The 21400-nt window shown below is 40.7% G+C and overlaps 1 protein-coding gene across 4 annotated transcripts in view; it reads left to right on the forward strand.

Moving 5' to 3' along the window:
* The window catches only part of ATXN7 (ataxin 7), an 84445-nt gene that overhangs the window by 7911 nt on the left and 55134 nt on the right, over window positions 1-21400 (forward strand). For 2 of the 4 annotated variants that reach the window (XM_027892411.1, XM_027892409.1), the window contains exons 2-5: window positions 12099-12191; window positions 19706-19913; window positions 20067-20321; window positions 20839-20907. In XM_027892411.1, the coding sequence (XP_027748212.1) occupies window positions 20078-20321; window positions 20839-20907 (313 nt within the window). In that variant the 5' untranslated portion in view covers window positions 12099-12191; window positions 19706-19913; window positions 20067-20077. Of the gene's footprint in view, window positions 1-12098; window positions 12192-19705; window positions 19914-20066; window positions 20322-20516; window positions 20665-20838; window positions 20908-21400 lie in introns of those variants that run through there. The other 2 variants (XM_027892410.1, XM_027892412.1) reach the window with 2 other exon arrangements.

Genomic DNA, 21400 nt, shown 5'->3' on the forward strand with positions numbered 1-21400 from the left:
ATTCCATGAAAGTGGAGGGGGCCAAATGATTTAGTATCTGCTGGTGTTTTGTTGAAATTACACCAGCCAGAGCAGCTTGAAGGAGATGATGAATCTGCACATTTTCTATGCAGTAGCTGAAGTAGGAACATGCTTAAATCCTGCCTCTATCCAGGGCTAAGCACCTTTCTCTAGGGAGCATTTTGGATTCACGCTCTCTTGAAATTAGGATCATAAGCCCTTTCTTTCAAAAAGGGAGCAAAGGTCAATCTTTGCTTTCAAAACCCAGGAGGTGGCAATGGTTCTGGTTCCCTTTTCGTCATTAGCAGAGCTGTTATCCGCTAGACTGCTCACCACATGTGTGGGAGACTTCAACCCAGCTATCCTCCTTCCTGAGGGGATTAATGCCCGTAATTCTTTCCATCAGAGTGAATTTTGTAATCACCAGACTGTTGACTAGTATGAGGTGGTGTTGCTGTGAGAAAGACAGACTGAACACAGCAGTGCAGCCCAACACAGGAGGTGCTCGATGACCGAGGACTAAGGTGTTTAAGGGAATAATCCATTAAAGCAAACTAGTAATTTCAGAAGTGCAGGAGAAGAACAAGCAAGATGATTTTTGCATTGCATGTCAGGTTCTGTTCAAGATGTATGAGTACTTCCCTGGTGATTTCTGTACTTTATTTGCAAGCAGGGGTAGAATTTGAGTTTGGGAAGTATAAGAGACGGAAAAAAACCCACCCCAAGCAAATTGTGGAATAAAATAATCTGCTTTGTAAAAAAAAAATAAATTTTGGTGAGTGCAAGAAGTGAATAGGTACATTAATGTCACACATTGGGGAAAAGGGGAATTAGACACTAAATACATTATCCATGAAGTGTATGTATGTATGTATGTATGTATTTATATATACTTGTAAATTTTCAATTGAGATGTGAAAGTGGTTATATGTGTGCCCAAAATACTGAGCCTGAAGTGTTATTTCGCTTAACAGTAGTTACAAACATATGTAACAATTTATCTATTTTATAATAGTGTTTTAACTAGGTTACAAGGTAACTTTCCTTATCATAATGCTTCCATAGAGGTGACATAAACACCTTTCAGGGTAGCTTGTTGGGATTTGGGGTTTTTTTGTGCAAAACGTTGGTGCAGAATGTTTGAAAAACCAGAGTTCCTTCTGGTCTTCTGCCTTTCACTTTTATTTTAATAAAAATTTAAATTTTTATTTTGGGAGAAGAGAATTGAACTAATAAAAGAGGCAGGGCAGATAAATTGGATTTTATAACTTTGATGAATAAAGAGTGGGTTGTAGGAGATGGGAGTAAAACAAAGCCATGCTAATAGTAACTGCAAGTATGCACCTGTGATTTTGTGGTTCATGGTAAATATTTTCACTTCAGTTTCATTCCAGTGTCACTTTGGCAGTTATGAGTTGGTGGTTTTTTGTTCATTTTTGAGATCTGCTTGTGGTTTTTGGTGTGTGTGTGTGTATGTTTATGTATTTATATATAAAGTTAGGATGGTGTTGAACAATAATATATCCTGAAATAAAACTGTACACATGTAGATTAAAATAAAACATACAGGATTTTTTTTTTTAAATGTCATTAGTTTGAAAGTTAATTTTAAAAGTACCCAAATGGCAGTTGAGCTGCAGCCACTGTGCTTCTATGGGAATAGTGGGATAGTTGCAGTCAGGTTTTCTGGTGGAGCTTTTCTTTCCTGTTATTATGTGGAAGACTTGCACAAGCGACTGATTGTAACTGTAGTTCATGTCATCAAACAAATGGAAGGAAATAGCTCAAGAGCTGTTGTTTTCAAATGTTTACATTGAAGAAGTCTATCCTGGTCTTACAGGCTCTTGAAGGGATTTTGAACTTTACTTGTCCTCTCAAATGTTGGCATAGCCTGGTAATACAAAGGTAATACAGGTAATGAGTTTCCCAGTGACTGGGATTATTTTATCAAATCTTGATTTGTAATTGCCTCTTAACAGAGTCTGTTCCTCATCATGTCTTTCTAGGACTGGCCTACTAAATTTGGCACGAGAGTTTCAACTCTAAGACAGCCATTTTGCAATCTACATTTTCTTCTCTCTCTCTGTTAATATCAGTGAGAGTAGTTGCTGTTCTGTATCTTCTTTTGAGATGGATGCTATGAGAACGTGTTGCTCCTTTGCAGAGGCCTCTTAAAGTCACTTGGCAAGTGAAGTTGTCTTTTAAATAAGCAGTTGCTCTCTGCTGGCTCCTGTGCAGGTGGTGTCTTTTAAGCAGCTTCAATGCTGTGGTGGCTTGGAGGAAAATAAGTAACAGGCAGCCCTAGCACAAGGCAGCTCCTGGGAGGTGTAGGCAGGGTACAGCGCTGTGTGTAGTGGTTGAGAAATGTGTTACAGTAATTCATGACAAAATGTAATTCTTCTGGACAAAGCTATAGATGTAGGAAAATATTACCTTAACTATGTGTCAGTGTAGTTAAAGGAATGATTTCTGCTAATCCAGCTGTCAGCAGGGCCCAGACTTGGCTACGCTCCATTATCCTTTTTGTTGAGAAAGGAGGAAGGAGTAATGGAAATTCCATGATCTCTGATATCAAGTCAAAATCTTCCCAGGCAAGTGTCTTCCTCGAGAGGAATGTTGATATGTGATATAGTTGTCTGTTGTTATCAGAGAATTTAAATCTTAAGAGTAAAATTTGTGTTAGAAATAGAAATACTTGGAAAAGAGAAAATGTAGCTATTGAGAGTTTATGCACATAAATAAAATACTGGAGGATATATGAAAGAAAAGCCTTGCTTTTATGTGGTCATAATTTTGGAGATTTACTTTGAAGCTTTCAGATCAATTTTTGACTTTTTATTTTTCTCAGTGTTTGAGGAGTATTTTCTGTGTTTCTGGTTCTTCACAGCTCTTCTTTGTGCACTGTCTTTGATATCAATAGGAAAGTGCATAGTTTTGCTGCAGGACAGTGGAGTCAACCTCCTTTTTATATTTGTGCTCACATCATAATAGTGATGTTTATTAAGTCAGAGACATGACTTGAATTTTTAAAGCGATAGGAATATCATCTATACTTTTGTTCGGTTTATACTTATAAGTAAAATCACTGCATAGGAAAGAAGTGCCTACTGTGTTCTAGCTGAACTTCCTAAACTTTCTTGGACCAAAAAAACTCTACATAAAAATGTTAAGAATGCTAAATTTGTGAAAATAAGTCTCCTTGGTCTAGTTTAGGTTTGAAATAAAGTATGAATTAGCTGCACACATGGAGGACATCACTGAATGAAGTTAGGGAAGAGGAAGTGTGAAGATGCCCATGCAGTTGCATAAATATGAAAAACATGATGTATAAACAACGTGTGCCACAAGAATGCAATTCCTTAACTTAAACAAGAGGGGACTGAGAGGGTGAGAACACAGACCTGTTGAAGGGCATTGTGTCAGGTGGGGAAAGAAACAGATCGTGTTGCAGCAATGAAGACTGATCATGGACAAACACAATTTTGTAGTGGAAGTATTGAAAGGTTGGAATAATCACCATTGTAGGGACAGTGGTGCATCCGTTTCCCCAGGTCTTTAAGAACAGGTTTGATTGCCTGTGTTGTTCCCACCAGGTCATTTAATTATCATGCCTTGGGGCTGAGGGATGGGCTGTCTGACCTTTGGTGGTTCCTTCATCTCTCCTTTAGTTAGCAGATCTGTAACTCCACCTTGGACAGTTTTAATAGGATCAGAGTACATGATACATGCTGAAACCTACTTTCCACTCCTGTAACCTATTTATCAGTTCTCTTTCAGCTGAAATTTATTGGATCTGTAAGAAAGGCAGTGGTAGTTGTCAAGGAAAGGTTGTGTTTTTCAATGGGTTTGGATTTTTGGGGGGAATGCTTCTTGCATGTTGTCCTCTAGGACAATGCTATAACGAATCCCTGTCATCCTTCTGTTTAAATATTCTTCTCTGCTGTAATGTTGCATTCAGACCAGTTGCAGAATTGTTATTCTGCTTGGAAAAACTATGGGGATTCATGGAGTTCCTTGTGGGGAAAAACACGCCCTGAGTGTGGATCAGAATGAGCAATCATTCCAACTGGCTGCATCCATGCACCAGGAGGAAACTGTTGGTTTCAGTAACTATAGCTTGGCATAAGGTTCATACGTAGCCGTGTTCAACAGCAAGCTTTGTAATCCCAAATAAAATTTCATTTTATCTGTGAATATGTTTCCCCTTAGGAAAAATTAATTTCTTAGTGGAACTAGCAGTAAGAGGATGGATACTGTGGGACCTGGAGGTTGTGTATCTAATGCAGCAACAAACGTGAGAAGAAATCTTGTGTTTTTATAATGCTTCATTACCAATCTTCTTGTCCATGAGCAGCAGAGTGAGGAAACGAGAACTGATTTCTTCACAAGGCATTATTAGTCATAGCTAATAAATTATTTTAATAGCTAAAGAGTATTCTAACACTTACTTACATAGCTGTGACTTCATATCTGCTTATGCTTTGCAGAGGAGGTAGCTGCTACTGGGAATATTTTAAAATGCAAATTATTATATTCTCCAGGTAAATGATAACAAAAAAATTCTTCCTTTTATTCAGTTAAAGAGTATCTAGCAGTTGGTTGATTAATGCATGAGTATTAGGTGCTTTATTAATAGCTACATAAGTAGTAGTTAGAAAAAGATATTATTTTTATATAGTATAATAAGCAGCTGTGAATTAATTATATAAACATGAGTCAAAGTTTAAAGTGTATGAGAAGAGCTCTTGGCTCAGGTGGGCTTTTACAGACATTAAAGACACTCGTATATTTGGGTCAGTATGAATGTATTTCTTAAAATGAAAATGGTAAGGTTTTTAAATGAAGTTTCACGCAACTAAAAAGACATTTTTCATCTCATTAATATCACTAATGTCATGAATGTTAAAGCCTTGTCAGCATTTTAACACAGGTAAGTCTTTGAAATGTCACTGTTGCATCCTCAGCTAAAGAGATTCTGTATTCAGTTTCTTAACATGGCCCAGCATATTTCTTAGCAAACAAACTGAAACACAGAATTTACTTGAAAGAGCAATATAGTGTTATTTTATATGTAGTTTTCCAACATGTACAACTTAAGGGTTTATAACAAAATTGCAGTTTTCAGAGAAAAGCAGGGAGACATGGGCCAAATGCTCCTTAGTCACGAGTTCATAACATTGCATGTTAAGATGAGAAACCTAAATAATTCAATCTTTTAAGCTAGTAGTAACTTTCTAGAATGTGAGTTCTTGGGGGTTTTTGGCTGGAATTGGCATTTCTCTCATTGCTGAACCGTTTCTGTCCTCGTTCCCACCCTGTTCGTGTGAGCCGGTGTGCTCTGACTCTAGATGGCAGTCACTGGTAGGCGAAGGGAACAGTCGTTCTGGGATGGATGCTGGGCTTGAACCCTGCAAATCCCTGCACTGCTTGACTTCTCTAGCTGGAATTTTTATGGTGTTGGACAGCAATAAAAGTGTCACCTCAGCCTTTTTCCCTTTCTGAACTGCGACAGAAGAAGGGGAAAAAAAGAAAAAAAAATAAGAGAAAATGTTGCAGTGAAACATTCGCAAAGAGAGCTTTAGTAATGCTGACAATACTGATGAGGTATCTTTTGTATCAGCACAACTCCTGTCCTATATTAACAGAAATAAGTTTGTTTATAATGGAAGAAATACCAGTTTCCCACTAAATTCAGTTTCAAGGAGTAAAATAGATTGACTAAGGTTCAGCTAGGGATAATAGGAGTGGAGATATGTGTGATTGTAATTTTATTTAATTGGATGGAGATTTTCCTACAGCCTCATGGGCAAGTGTTGAAGGAGAAACAGTTCTCTTTTTGCTTAAGACCTTGTGTCTTCCACCACCTTCCTGCCCCTCCATCCTCCCTTTGCAGTGTCAATCCTCTCTCAATTTCCAAAGTCCTTCCCGTCACTGTACAGGTTATAACCTTCCTTCATACATGTTATCAGTTCGTCTCCTGATTCTCCACTCTGTCTCTTCTCTTTACAGTAGAACAGGCTTTAAGTTTATTCTCTCCCTTTCTTCATAGAGATGCTGTTTGCCTCCCCAACTCCTCACTCTGAACAGTCTGATGTAAAGTTGCTGTTTTGGAAAAGGCAGCAGCACTCAAGCAAATGAGCAACAGCTTCTCACCACTTGCTGTGCAGGGCTGATTGCACTTCTCGAGGTGAATGCTGCTTGATAAGAAAGCTATTGTTATCATAAATACAGTTCAAACCCAGGATTAATCTATACATGTTGTTGATCTCTGATTTCAAACACAGTGCCAAATTACAGTCTCATTTACCTATATGCAAATCCGAAGAAACTCTGGAAAGGGCTGGAGTAATTCTGATTTACAGAGGTATACTTAAGATTATGTTTTGGCCTTCAGTTTTAATGATAAGGAAATTGTTTACTGTTATTTTGCGTGTTATATTAACTACCACTATTAGTAAAGGGACTCTGATCTTCTAACTCCTTTGCAGATGTTCTGCAGGACATCTTTTGCACTGAAGAAGAGTAATTGAAAATCATAAGATCTTGATTTTTGCTTAATACAGTCCTAGCAAAAAAGCTTTTTATTTTCTTAACATGCTAGTTTTATTTGTGGAAAACTACTGATTTTAGAAAGGAAAAGTGCTTCAGTTGCAGAAGAATGAAAAACAAACAAACAAAAACAACACAACCAACCAAAGCTTTAATTAGGTCTATATTTTTATGTGTTTATGATGAAAAATACCATTGACATTTCAGAGCCAAGTTGAACAATTCATAGTCAAATGCATTTCCAGAGCCAGTTTGAGAAATGTGGACCATCATTTGTGAGGGAAAGCTTTCTGAGGGTTAGCAGTAATTTAGTACAGATTTCTGTGTGAAGTTCATGTGCAAGAAATACAAGATAGAGATAATTCTGGTATTATGTCAAGATTATATATTAGGATGACAGGTATCACAGTCCCTAATAGATTGCACAGGACAGAGATAATGAAGAGTGATGCTTTCTGTTCCCAAGCCTGCCTTGGGCCTGGTATGTAACTGTGGGCAAATCACTCCTCCTTCCTCAATTTCTCTGTCTGTAAAAATGATGATACTGATAAGGATTATTTTGTGTTTCATTTTGAGATGTATAGGGAATACCTAGAAATGAAGTGGTAGGAGCAGAAAGAGAAAATACACGATGGTAAAATAAGCATCCCCATTGCAGACAGCTTTGTTCTGGGAACTGATTATAAAATTATTGATTCTACTGTTCTTTCCTGTTGAGGGTGTCACTATGTACTTGTTCACAGCATTGAAGGAAAAAAATTTTGCTGTTTCTTATGCTAGCCTATCTTTAGCTTCTCATTCACAGTTTACGATAAGGTTATTCTGCTCTTTTCTTGCCCATTACCATCCCCATGAGGGACAGTTAAAGCTGTAGTTGGTGGAGGATAAGGACAGCAAAGGTCTGTCTGTCTTTCTTTTCTCTGTCTCCTCCCTTTCTATCTCTCTGTCTCTCTTTGGCCGTTGAAAATGTAGGTCATATTGCATCACCATAAAATGGAACAGTCAGAAAGGTGTTTGAAAAATGCTGACATCCTTAGCCTGGGGTGCATGCCAGTGTCCTTTGTTTACATTGAAAATAGTGGTGTACCTGTGTAAGAACCAGCATCTCTGTTAAGGTTAGTGGTATGGTACCTGAATTATGAGTCAGATTTTAAGATGACTTTCATCTGCCTACAGTAATTTAAAATTAGACAGATAAAATGCAGCCACTCAAAATAATGATATACACGAGGAGCTAATTTGAAATCCTTAATCTGCAATAACTGTGACAGTGTAGTTTGAATAATATTACCTTTAACAGAGAAGCTCAGTAATAAATTTTGCAAATCATATTAATCATGTACTCTCGATTGTCTTGATTAGCTATGCCTTTCTGTCTTGAAAGCTATGTTTATATTATACATTTTTATATTCTTTTCTGTGTTACTGTTTTACCTCATGCACCCTTTTAAATGATCCAATCAGAATATTATTTATTTTTAAAATGGAAAATCTTGATATCCAGTGTCTTACTGCTTACTCCCAGGCTTTTGTTGTTTGTGTTTCTGATGTAATACAAGTTGTGATTGGTATGAAATATTCCCATGGCATAAAATGCAGAACATATCTTTTTCTTCTCTACAGATGTATATAAATACCATTTTTAAGGAAATTTATAAATATCATTTCACCTGTCCTTATTTATCTTAGTTTGCTGCAGTAAGCTAACATGTTTAATGGATTGAACTTTCAAATAGTGATATAAATCATAATGCAAGATGTAGGTATTTTGAAATATAAGACAAGATACTCGCTTATAGAAAATCTTTCATTATTTCTGAAACCAGGTATGTTTTTTTACCTTTCTATTCTATGCTTTGTGTGGTTGTACTTAAACTGTTGAAGTGCAATATGCAGAGGCTTCATATGACTTTGTTCATCTTACTGCTAAAGAAGACTTCTAAGTTAAAAGAGAAATGGTTGGAAGATAAAAATAAAATTAGTGATGGCATGCTTTGTTGAGGAAGTTAAGGAAAGCTGATCTTTTCCTGTTGTTATTAGACAAAGGAAAATTATAGTAGTCAAAGTTAAGACCCCTCAAGTGCACAGTGCTGTGCATAATTGTTTTTCAGTTTTTATCAATTTATTTACAGTTATCCAAAAGGTGTTGTTGCTTCTCCATTGATTAAGGTATTAGTTATATAGTAACTAAGATAATATTTATTTAAATTTGACTCTTATTATCTATGAAGATAGCTATATGCATGTTTGAAATAGTTTCAGAATAACTTGTATCATTATTATATTTTGAACCAAATATTTTTTCCATGTGTTTTTGCACAAGCAATACTAAATATTTAGGTAATTCTGAGAAATACTTCCTATTGGTATACATAGGAAATACATGAAATCTTGAGAAGCTGCAATTTTGTAATTGGTGCTTACAGAAGTTTCGTACCTAATCTCTGTTTGAAGCGTACCTGGTGGTTATTTTTCAGTCTATGATGATGTAAAGAATTATGTCTCATGGAGGGACTGGGAGGGCCAATTATGCAATTGGGGCTCATCTTTGACCCCCTGGGATTCTGTAGTTGGTTGTCCCGAATCAGTCTCCAGCACAGACGAGATTAACATGAGAATTACTCTGATTTACCCTTGAGTTACCAGCAGGCCATAACAGCAGCCCCTGGCCTGCTGCTGCCCAGTCTTGTTCCCTCAACACACCCCTCCTGCTCCCCCTTTTCCAAGGGGCAGAATAAGACCTCAAAAGGTTATCCCTGTACTTACAAGATGTCTAAATGAAACCCAGTACTGGGGTGATTATCCCTAACGTGTCCAAATATTTGTTTACATAAATATATCTTTGTATTTTATCTTAATTTTGGATATTTAGTAGGTAACAAAAGGGATAAAATGTTCCACAATGTAGGCACATTCTTTGGTGCATATTTCCAACAGACAGAGAGAAAAAGACTTAATGGAGTTTGGAGCTTTCAAAAGTTAGGGATGTCCTATGACACAGTTACTTTTCTTTTAGTTTGATGAGTTGATTTGCAATTACAATTTTCATGTAAATGTGTTTCTCCTTAAAAGGATAATACTCATTAGTCACTGTAACTGCGCCTATTTTGGATACTTCTGTGTTGATACAGTTTTGACTGGGGTGTAGCTTTTGCTCTGCCAGGCTGTGGTTTCCTGTCTTGCCTATCAGTAACTCCTCAAAGTGCTAAATAGCAATTGCAACCAAGTGTCTTTGACAGTCAGGCAAGGGAAGTGGCATAAAGCTTCACTGGTTTGGAAACGCAGGCCCTTTTCCATTTTCTTGGATTGATGCTTTGGCTTTTTTTGTCATCTTTCCACCTTTCAACTAGACCTCCGTTTTCCAAGGTACCAAGGGTACCTTCTGGAGAGAGAGCTCCTCGTGGCTTGCTCTCAATCATCCCATCGCCTCCTTGCATTACTCTCTGCTGACAGTTGTGGTTGTAATTGACCTGCTGTAAATTCTCAACGAGAATCATTCCTGTTCTTTGCCACCCATTATCCGGAGAAAGAGTTCTCTTTAAAGGGTCATTAAGCTGTCACTTTACTCTTTTGAAACTTACTCTATTAACTTCCTTCAAACTCGGCTGCAGATGTAATCCCTACAGCAAAATTCACAGGTGGTGACATAGTGTGTTCTGATCTCTTAGATACATAGGAATAACATTTTTGCTGATCTTTTCTTCACCCTTGTCTGGTCCATTTCTTGTACTTACCTGTTATCACCCTGTTCCCAGATTTTTACGTCTTTGGAGACATCTTCTGTTTTACAGTTATTGTTTTCATTTTTGCGTGCAGCAGCAGAACTTGCCTTCTGTCTAACAAATAACACTTATATCAGGATAAAAGAAAGAGCGTTTTGCATGCAGAGCTCTCATATCCCCTAAAGAAACTGGGGTAGAGATGGAGGAGTGAGTTACTTCCACTGCAGGGAGGTCATAGGCTTGAAAGGATTGGGACTTTGAGGCAAAACATTGAATGATCTTCTGGGGAGGGGTTGGTCCATATGAATTCAGAGTCTCTTGTCCAAAACTAACAAAGGAAAAAAAGGATTTTTTACAAACTCTGCATTGCATTTTCCCAGTCAGCTGCAGCAAGAGTTGAAGAGAAACTTTTATACTGTAGTATTCAGTGAGATTTGTATGTGTAACAAGGAAATACAATGTTTTCTGAGACTTCTACTAGAGTAGAAATTTGTTAATGATCACTCTTATTAAGCACAAAGCAGAACAGTGACTGCAGAGGAGAGAGAAAAATAATACTGGACTTGCTCTCTTGTCCATTGATGACACAAAAAATTTGGATTTTATGAAGTAACTAGAAAATAATTAATCTAGGATATGCTTCTTAGGATCAGGTTAGTCACTGAGCAGAGCCAGTCTTAGAAATAGTAAATACATCTGTAGGTGATCTCAGTCAAGGTACTGTCAGCTGCTAAGCTGAAGTTTAAAGGAAAATGGGAAAAAAAGTTGTTTATCTTCAGTGCATAAAAAAGACTTTAAAGACTGTTTTTTATGAACTGGATTTGCAGACAGCTTCCCAGAGGAGCAGGAGAAGCTGGGAAGAGCACTGTTCTGCCCCCAGACTGGGACAGAGCCCTACAGCCCATGGGACAGCTTGGATGCCCTCTTGGACTGCATTCCTCTTGTCTGGACTTTAGTCGTTGGAGGGGAAAAAAGTAGTTTTCTCTGAAGTGTCATCTGGTCCCAGTGCTAGGTTGGCTTATTTATATGTAGCTTCATGGCTTTTTAGTGATGAAAAAAAACCTACCAGTTTAATTTCAAAGCACTTATAATTGATCTTAAATATAACTTGTGCACAGGAATGGTTGAATTTTTTTTAACAGGGCCTCAGTTTAGCTTTAACCCGTTAGGCATTGATTTGTGCTAAACCAGAGCAAACCAGCCTTAAGTTTAGTTTATACAGACAACAAGTTCATAAGCATTGAGTGGAAGGATCTCAAAAACCTGAGCTTGAGATGGTAAAAGTTCCTTTTGTGGGAAGGCCTCAGTGTGTACATGTCTCTATTTTTTGTTAAATTCTTCATCAGTGGTTCGGTGACAGTCACTGGTGATGATTACGTGAGGGATCGTTTTTAGCTACCCGCGTCCTATGGCATGGGGGTAAAAATGTCCAGGCTGCGTCCTGTCGCTGGAGTCGTGCTGTATTCTAGAAAAATCCTCCGTAGGAAATCCAGCACTGTCTCGTTTCTTGCTTGTGATACAGACACGTCTGCTTGGGAATCTGGTCAGTAATAGTTGATGTAAGTGCAGTAACTGGGCTGAAGATTGAGGTTTCATCCAATGCATACCTTTCTGGTAAGGTCAGGCTGCCATTTAAAGAGCTGCTCTCCACAGAAGAGACCATAACAGCTCCCTGCTTACCTTTCAGTTTGAAACCCATTGCAGAAAATATATTCATAAAATTGATGAAATGCTTCGTATTAGTTTTTAAATAGATACAATTATAGTTAGGAAATGCAGTTAAGGTTTCAAATGTCTTATTGCTGTACTCTTTTTCTTTACTTTCAGAATTAATCAGGTACAAGTTAGGAAAAGCTTCCAAAATCTGAACAGATGAAGATCAATTGATAAGTCAACCCAGCGATTCACCATACTTTCAAGGTACTGTGACATGCTTACCCAAATATTTTCTTTAAGCATAAGATTCTCATGCTTTAGATGTGAGAAGCGTGGAGAACAGGGTGTTAGCAGGGTTGCAGAGCAAGTCTGAAGTGTTACCGGATGCAGAGGGGAGACTTTTTTTAAGTGCAGATGTTTAATGTATGTTTCAGTGGGAAATAAAGTGACCTTACAGTCAACCTAGAGGGAGTTCCGTGCATGTGACAGCCAAACTTAAAAAGACAAAGCTAAATTGGATTATATCTTTCAGTCAGTTAGGTGAATTTACAACTTTGCAGTTGCCTAACACAGTGGGATTATTCTCCATGACTAGTGTTCATGGCAGAATGTTAGAAAAAAAGAGAAAATTATGATAATACATTGAAATTTTGTCTAAAAGGCTACTAGTGCGGATTATTTTATCAGGTATTGTGAATTCATTGAAACAATATCTGTTTCTTTCTCTGTTTCCCTTACATTTATCTCTACTCTTTACCATCACGTGCATTTCACCATTTTGTATATTTTTGCTTAACACCACGAAAGAAAAGACATCACCCTTATGCACAGACATGAAGAATCCAGACTGTTACAGCCTGGCCAGTATTTGCTGTGCAAATCATCTCTTAATGTATTTAAAAATAGATTGCAGCAGAAAGGGCCAGTTAGCATGGAGCTGATCTGCAGAACTTATTTAAGTGGCAGAGTTAACCTGGGCTCAGGAACAGTGAGGAATGTTTGTCATGGTCTGGCTCTTGCAATATGTAACATTGGAAGCTGTAGTACCTGAAGTTTTTATTACAAAATGATTCCCTGGATTTTCCAGCAGCCTGAGAGTGGCTGTCTTAGTGAACCCAGAGTACCTGGGGTTGAAAAAGTTGGCTTTGTTGTTATCTACTTCCTTGCTCCTCATCACTAAACAAGGGCCACAACATCTATCAGGTTTTCATATAATCACAGGAAAGTCTAGATCAGAAGGATCCTCTGGACATCATCTTGTCCAACCTTCTATTGAAGGTGGGTTATCTGAGGCCTCATCAAACCAAGTGTTAAGTATTTCCAGCAAGGGAAAGCTCACCATTTCTCTGAGCTGCCTGTTTCAATGTTCAATTTTTCTCACAGTAAATATTTTTTTCTTGCATCTAGACAGAAGTTCTGAAGCAATTTGTGCCTGTTTCCTCTTGCCCTGTCGCTGTGTTTCTCGTGAAGAGACTACCTCCATCTTCTCTGTAATTATCTTTTACTTATTGGAACACTGTAATTACATCTCACCTGAACATTCTCTTCTATAGGCCGAGCAAACCAAACTCCATCTGATTTTTTCATGAAGTTTTCCAACCTTCTATTCATTTTGTTGGCTCTCTGCTGGACCCTGTCCAGTTTTTAATGTGTCTCTTGAAATGGCTCAGTCTTCCAGCCATTCACAGTCTCTGTACATAGTGACATTTTGGGTTTGTCTACTTGCCTTCCTAGTTTTTGCGTCATCTACAGACTTGGTAAGAATGCGTTTATTCCAGTCATCCCGATATTTTTAAAAGATACTGAATAGCATTGAGACCAGTATTGACCCCCACAAAACTCCATTTGTGATTGCCAGTTTTATTCCTTTGAGCACAACAGTTTAGCCAGTTTGCCAGCAACCTCAGGGTCCCCATCTGTGACCTTTCAAATTAACTCTCTTAGCACCCCTGCATCCACCCAGTCAAGTCCCACAGACCTGCCCACGTCCAATTTGTGTGGTACTTCGTTGTTAACTTGCCAAACATGTGGTCAGAGCAGGTAACATCAGCAAAGCATCAGCAGGAAGCAGTAAAACATGAGAAGAATGGTATAAATTTAAATTTCCTTGTGCCAGGCTTCTCAGGATCCTTGGTTTGTGGTTAATCAGCATGTCAAACTTCTGAGGGTCTCAGGCAGCTTCACATCGTAGGCTGGTGTTGTGGTCTCAAGGAACTCAAGTCCTGAGGGCTGTGCTTGGACCTGGAGTGTTGGAGCCATGTGGACAAACTGGCAAGAAACCAGGCAGGGTGATGAAACCTTGTGTGGTAGGTAGGTTCCATCAGGAGATCATTAGTACCAAAATGTCCCCACTGAGTGCTTTGATTTCAATAAATGGAAACTCAGCACTAATGTTTTGTTACAGTTGGCTTGAATAGCTGTGTATTTTAATAATTCTAAGTTGTAATATCATATTCTCTGTGTATAAATGAGAATATAAAAGGTCATGCCTATTTCTGATTCCTCTGATTAAAATGGTTCATCTGCATAATTGGGTTGCTGAAATTGTTTTAACATTTCCAAATTCAAAAGGTGATTCCAATACCTTTTGTAAAATTAATAAACATTAGTTTGATTTCCAAATCATTAACTGGATGTATTTTGTGTAGTTTTACCTATTTACCTTTAACATTTGGAAACTTTGTGTCACTACTGAATGTTTTCTCTGTGAATTTCTCTTCAATAATTGACAGTATCTAGTGACATCTAAGCAGGGCAAAGATCTGTGCTCCTCTGTTCCTTTTCTGCTCTAGATCACTGTGTCATCAATTCTTACAGAAATTTGACTTGCCTTTAAGACATATTTGATAGTTAAGAAAAGAAGGAAGTGCTTGCAATGTTTTGATAGATACTGTGTATTTTACTAATGCATGGCAATAACATTGGCTTATAATTTGGGTGTAAAAGTGTTATTGTGGTGTTTAGATGAACATATAGGAACATGTAGTGCATTCTCATCCTAGTGCAGAATTCTTTGCAGGTTTGCTTACACTTGTTAGCCTCCATTCCCCCATTCCTCCTCCTGAGAAAAGGATACTTTAAGTTAGTCTTCTAATCTTAACAATATTATTCTGTTCTGGTACAGGTGGTTGATAGTAGGTATCCACAGTAATTTAATATTCCAGCATTTAAAGTAGCTGCATTCCAGCACTTATGAGCATCTTCAGCTCCCCCTTTGAAGTGTTACTCATAAATAAAATTATACACATCAACCTGTTCCCAGGATCTGTGGGAAAAAGGATAATAGACTGGAATGGTTTCTTACATAATTTTTTATTGTGTGCTGCATATGATTATTATTTTGCAGGATGATCCTGTGTTTAGTTATAAAGGGAGAAGTTGCTCCATTTCACTGAACTGCAGGTCACTCTAATGTGGTTTTCTTGACATATTAATATTTTTTCATAGTGGGGCTTAAATTAAATGGTCTGTTTTTTATGCCTGGGTGGTTCTATCTTCATCTGGATGTTCTGATTTACATGATTTTTTATCTCTTGCTTCCATACTTATCCAATCATATTCTTACCCTTCTCATACTGGAGATATATTTCAAAATGCACAGAATGTGCTCCCCGTTCCACCGCTGTCAGCAGGAGCTGATGGGAGGGTCAGGACTTCAGCATATCAGCTGCTTGAGCTGTCACTTCATCCTGAATCCCATCTACCAACAAGTCTTCAGTAATAATGTTTCTTCTTAGTTTTAAAGCCCTTCTTGATCATTTCATACCTTTTGGCTAGAATTAACTTATTTGATTTCCTTTAATGCCATTATGCCCCTCAGAGCTTTTTCTCGACAGACTTTTTGTGAATTCACTATTTTCCTTTCTTCTGAGTACTGATAAAGTGACACCCTCGTGGGGTTATCCCTGTCTTCCCTTTGCCCTTCAGTTCTCGCATCCTTTCACTTTCATTGTGGAAAACCATCGGTGAATCGCATCATTGTACTTCAGCTCTTAAAAGAGTTCGGCTGCAGATTCATCCTTCCTTTTTCATTCCAGTTAAGAGTTGTCATATCTCAGGTCCTGTACAGAGGCTGTCATACAGATTCTAACTGAACAGCTGAAGTAGGTGTTCCCTGTTTGAACGGCTTTCCCGGACCACCTGGCAAAAGAATGAAACCTGCTGGTACAGGTGAAAAAATGCCTGCAGTGTCATGCCACAAAATAACCATCCGCTGCAGTTTTCAGCAGTTGCATGTTGTTTGTAGGCATACATTTATTCATAGTGTCACCACATGTTTAATATGTTGTTAAAACTATTTAGTGAGCTTTAAAACTGTGGGGTTTGGTTTTTGTTTTTGTTTTTTTAATGATTTGTTTCCTCTTTCTGTCTCCTTTCTTTCCTTTTGCAGGCTGTGTTACATAGTTTGTTTGTTTATGCTTTCTTCACATCATTATTTGGCTGTTTTCTCTACATCATTCCACTGTTTTCTGCTGTTTTCCTGCCTCACATTTTTCCTTCACCACTTTCTCAGCTTAACTCCTCCTTGTGTTTTCTCTCTGTTCTCCAAATACCTGTTCTCATTCACAGGTATCAGCAGTCTGGTTTTTCACACAGTCTTAGTCCCAGTGCTACTGCTGGGGCTATTTTGCTTCCTCAGCTAAGTCCTTAGAACTGGTGGCATTTCTGGGCTCCTTTCTGTTCTCTTAAAGAGATGCATTGGCTTTTAGGCAGTGCTTTCCATACTCGAGTGTTCTTCCCACTCCTGACCAGATTCACTCCACTTAATTCTGGATGCATAATGCAGGTGCCTAATTCATGTGCATTGACATCCTTGACTACTTCTGTGGTCAGTAGGAGGAGAAGGGAGGGACCTTCTCCAACTGGAGGGACCAAATTGATCCCAAAAGTACCCCTGGCTCTCCATTGACAGCCACGGGAGTTTTGGATGGCTGCACTCCTGACTGGATGTCTCAGATCTGTAACACTCACCTCTGTTAAAGTCTACAGCTTGTACATGTGTTTTCAATTCTGATCTCCTTATAACATGATGGATTTTCAGTGTTTTCCCTTTTTTAGCCTAAAATAATCAATGCATCCATGTATAGCATTATGGAAACAATTTAAGGAAATTGAACTTGTGTGCTTGAAAGAACCCAAACACATATTCAGCCTGGTGAGCTTGTGGGAAAAGAAAGTTCTCGCCACTTCTAGTGCTTGTAAAATCAGTTTTTCATCTGCCCCTATTCCTGCTCTCTGACTAATTGGTCTTGTGCACTGAACTGATGAACCAGTCCTTCTGCTGCCACTTCCCTCCCTCTGCTGGAATACTGATGTACTCACGGCACAGTGGGGAAATATTTCAGTAGCGGAAGGTTTACTAAAGGACAGCCTGAGGCCCAGACTGCAGAATTAGATCTTGAGTGGGAATATATAGGAAAGAAAGAAAAGCTGTGAATGAGGGAGGGGAAAAAATATGCAACAACCAGATTGAAAGAACAGAGAAGAGCCAGAAAGAGGGTAATCAAAGCTGTATGAAATAACAGTGGCATGTGCTTTACCTGTGTGGCTGGCACTTTGGAATCGAGAGACACTTCTGAGTAACTTGATGAGTATCAACTTCAGAAATTGAAAAGTTATATATTGGTTTGTAAAAGTAATTAGCTAATCGATGTAATTTTGCCCAATTAAGCCATTTTGCTTTTGCATGATTTGACATACATACATTGGTAATGTTTAAAGAAAAGAATCATGTGATGTGTGAACATAAAATTAGTATGCCATGGTCAACTCTGTCACTGTGAAAGGGTAAGGGATGGTGTTCTGTAGCTTTGTTTGGTCACTCATCACTATATTTGCTCTATGTTTTTGTAAAAAAAAAAAATAGAAAAAGCCTTTATGAATTTGATCGACACTTGGACATATCAAGGATTCTTTTTCAAACTGCAGCTGAGGCAGCTTTCTGCTGGCTTTCTCCAGGACAAAGGACCTGCATGAATGAAGTTTGTAATAGAAATGAAAATATTTGACACAGAATATAGACCTGTCTGTAACTTGCTTTATCCTATATCTGGAGTCTGAATTCAGCTATGGATGTTATCTTAGACTCCATTTGTGAAGCACTTGAAGAACTAAGCTTAGAAGAAATCAATCATAGATTATTTTTTTCCCATTTGGCTTTTCTACCCCCCAAAAAAAGCTGAGGTTCTGTTCAGAAATGATTCAGCACCTGATGGACATTTTTCTTTCAGTGATGTTCTCAGCTTTAGTTCTGAGTAGTTTTCTATATTATAAAGTATGCTAATTGATAATTAATCAAACAATAATGCCTTCCATTCATCAGTTATCTTTAGACTCTGGTACCGTGAACTCCTTTACTCATGTTCAGACTAAGTTGAAGATTTTTGGGAAGCTACAGTGCAGCAAGGAGCTGGTGTAACTGTCTGAAAGATCAGGGCCCATCTTGGGAAGTTGATGGCCTTTGATAATTAATCCTCCTACAAATGCCTGCAGCAGAAGTCACAGTTGCTCTCTTTATCTAATTTTTATGGTGTTGGCCTTTTATTAAGGAGTTAAGTTAGACTTGCAGTGATCAAGAGGAGAGAAAAATCACTCTGACTGTTCTGTATTAGATCTGCAGTTTTATGAGATACTTTCAGAGTGTGACATAAATTATCAGTTGGGTGGAACACTGAAACTGTTCTTATAATTACAGCCTATCCCATCCCATATGACTATGGTGTGATGAGTTTGAATTTATAGATCTTTTATATGCATAAATTTGGAAAGAAACAGCTCTAGCTTGTATAGTCCCACACTTTAAATGAAAATGGAAAACGAAAATTAGTTAAGCCTGCATGTTTATACACCTTTGCAGGACTAGGACTGTGTATTTATTTACAGTTCTGATTTCTGCTGTCTGGTTTTGCAGATACCATACAAAATATGAGATCTATGAGCAGTTCCACTGATGGTGCCAGTCCCGTGCTCTCGAGCTCACACATGGACTGAGTACCTATAGAGGAGGCAGCTCATAAGATTTACAGTTTTTAGCTGTTCATCAAGGGTATTTTACTAACAGTGTCATCAAGCATGGCCAGAAATCTTTGCAGATTGCAACGTGAGAGTTTAATTCTACATTGGTACTTGAACATTTGAGTGGAGAGAAAACCCTATAATAAATGAATTCCAAACCCATTTTATTTTTTTTCAAATTTTTTTTAATCAAGCAACTTGGCTTTTCCAACCCTTAAACTTTGTTACTATGAGTCGTCAGGCACGACATCATCCTTTAATCCTCGCTTATAACACCACTCAACGTCATCCCAAAGTTTAGGCAAAAAAAAAAAAGCTGTTTAAGAAGAAATGTGGAATAACAATGACAAGACCCTCCCCCCGGGAGACAGGTTACGGGTATAACGAGGGCAGCAGCGAGCAGGAAACTCACTCGGTGTCCCCCCACTGCCCGGGGCGAGGAGTAGAGGGAGGGAAAGGCTGGAAAGGAGGGAGGGAAGGAATGGAGGGGAGGGAGCGGGGGGGGGGGGGGGGGGGGGGGGGGGGGGGGGGGGGGGGGGGGGGGGGGGGGGGGGGGGGGGGGGGGGGGGGGGGGAGGGACGTGCCCGCCCGGAGCGAGTTTCCTGCTCGCCGCTGCCTTTAAGGAGGCGCCGGGTTTAAGGTGGACCGGCGGGCAGGGGCGGGGCGCCCGGCCCGGCCCCGCCCGCCGCGTCGCTCCCGGGTCCGCCCCCTTCCCGGGGCAGCGGGTGCCAGGCGGGGTTGTGATGCGGCCGTTGTTTTTGTAGGGTCGCGGGGCCGCGGTGCGCAAGGGAGCGAGGCGGCCCATGGAGCCGGGGCTCGCCTGGCGGGCGGCGTAGCCCTACCCCCCCGGCTCCCTCCCGCCGCTTTGTTAGCGCAAGCCCAAGCGCGCCTCACCTACACGGTGAAGAGGAAGGCAGCGCTCCCCCGCACAATAATGGGCACCCGGGCGCTGCCCCCCGGGCCGCCGCAGAGGTGAGTCGGCGCCGCCGCAGGGCCGCAGGCTCCCGGCGGGGGGAGAGCAAGGAGAGAGCGGAGCGGGGCGCGCCGTGACAGCGGCGCCGCCGCCGCCTTAAGCGAGCGCGGCGCCACCTTAAGCGGCCGCTGACTTTTCTCGTTACATTGTAGCAGCGGAAAGAATGTCGGCGCGGGCCGCGGGTGACGTCAGGAGGGAGCAGCGCGGCGGCCCCGCCAGGCAGCGGCAGCGGCGGCCCCGCCACGGCGAGGGAGGAGGCGGAGGAGGCGGGAGCGGCGCCGGCCCCGCCGCCACCGCAGCGGCAATGGCGGCCGTCGGGGAGCGCAGGTCCCTGCCCAGCCCCGAGGCGATGCTGGGGCAGCCCTGGAGCCACTGGGTCGATGCTGCTAAACTTCACGGGAACGACGGTGAGTGCCCGCCCGCGCCGCCCCCCAACACCCCCCTCACCCCCCCCCGCCCCGTCCCCAGCGCGCCCCGCGGGGTGCGGGTGCCCCGGGCGCGGCCCCCGGGACGGCGCGGCGGGTGCGGGGCCCGGCGGGGAGGTTGGGTCGGTTCCTCCCCCCCCCCCCCGACATTCGTTGCCCGGTGCGCGCCCCCGGCCGGGCTCGGGAGCGACGCGGAGCGAGCAGCGCTTGCCCCAGTTCCTGTAATCCGGGACACGGTGCGGGGAGGTCGGATCCGGTCCCCGGAGCAGGGCACCTCCTGCCCTGGATTCAGCCGGGGCGTGGGGCCGGGGAGCTCCCGCCGCAGGTGAGGCATCCCCGGCGCTGACAGCGGCTCCCCCGCGCCGGGAGACCTCGGGCACTGCCATCCCGTGTTTACTGCCCGGTGTGTGCCCACGGGGGAACGGGCTACAGGTCAACAGCCCTCCCCTCCGACTTCAGCACGGGCTGAGATCTTGTCTTGTGGCTTTTTTGGTTTCAGGAACAGCATTAGAAGAAAGTTTCAAGGAATATGGAAGAAACCGAGAAGCAATGCGACTTTGCCGAGAAGGTGAGTGCTATTCATTCTTAAGAAAAGCGTACAGAGAAGTTTTCCTGCTCATAACTAGTTGCGGGATGGACCTGCGTGAAAAAGAGAAAGAAAACTCTGATCCTATAGCTTTGGATTTGGGACTGTGACCTGTCAGTTACTGGTGTTATTAGCATTTTTATTAAATTAATACATAATTTCAAAGCTACAAGTTAGTTCATAGGTTACTTATTGTCTTTACTATGTTTGCATATAGATCTTGTATTTTTTTTTTGGCCTATAAGGAGTTCTAAGGAATATGTGTGGCCAACACTGATAATATCTTCTCTTGAGTTAAAATATTTTGATTCTGGTTATAATCCATGTCAGCATTTGAATATCAATCCCTTCTTCTGTCATGTCAATGTGTTATGTTTATTGCTTGGTGCACTGCTAAATGAGAGTGACCTTTCACCTGTGATTAGCAAAAGCCCATTAAGGCCTAGTTTGTTGCGAGAGTAACAACTTGGAGTTG

The sequence above is a fragment of the Empidonax traillii genome, unplaced genomic scaffold (assembly GCF_003031625.1).
Source record: "Empidonax traillii isolate 1590-97213 ecotype Southwest subspecies unplaced genomic scaffold, ASM303162v1 scaffold351:size1117198, whole genome shotgun sequence".
NCBI lineage: Eukaryota > Metazoa > Chordata > Aves > Passeriformes > Tyrannidae > Empidonax > Empidonax traillii.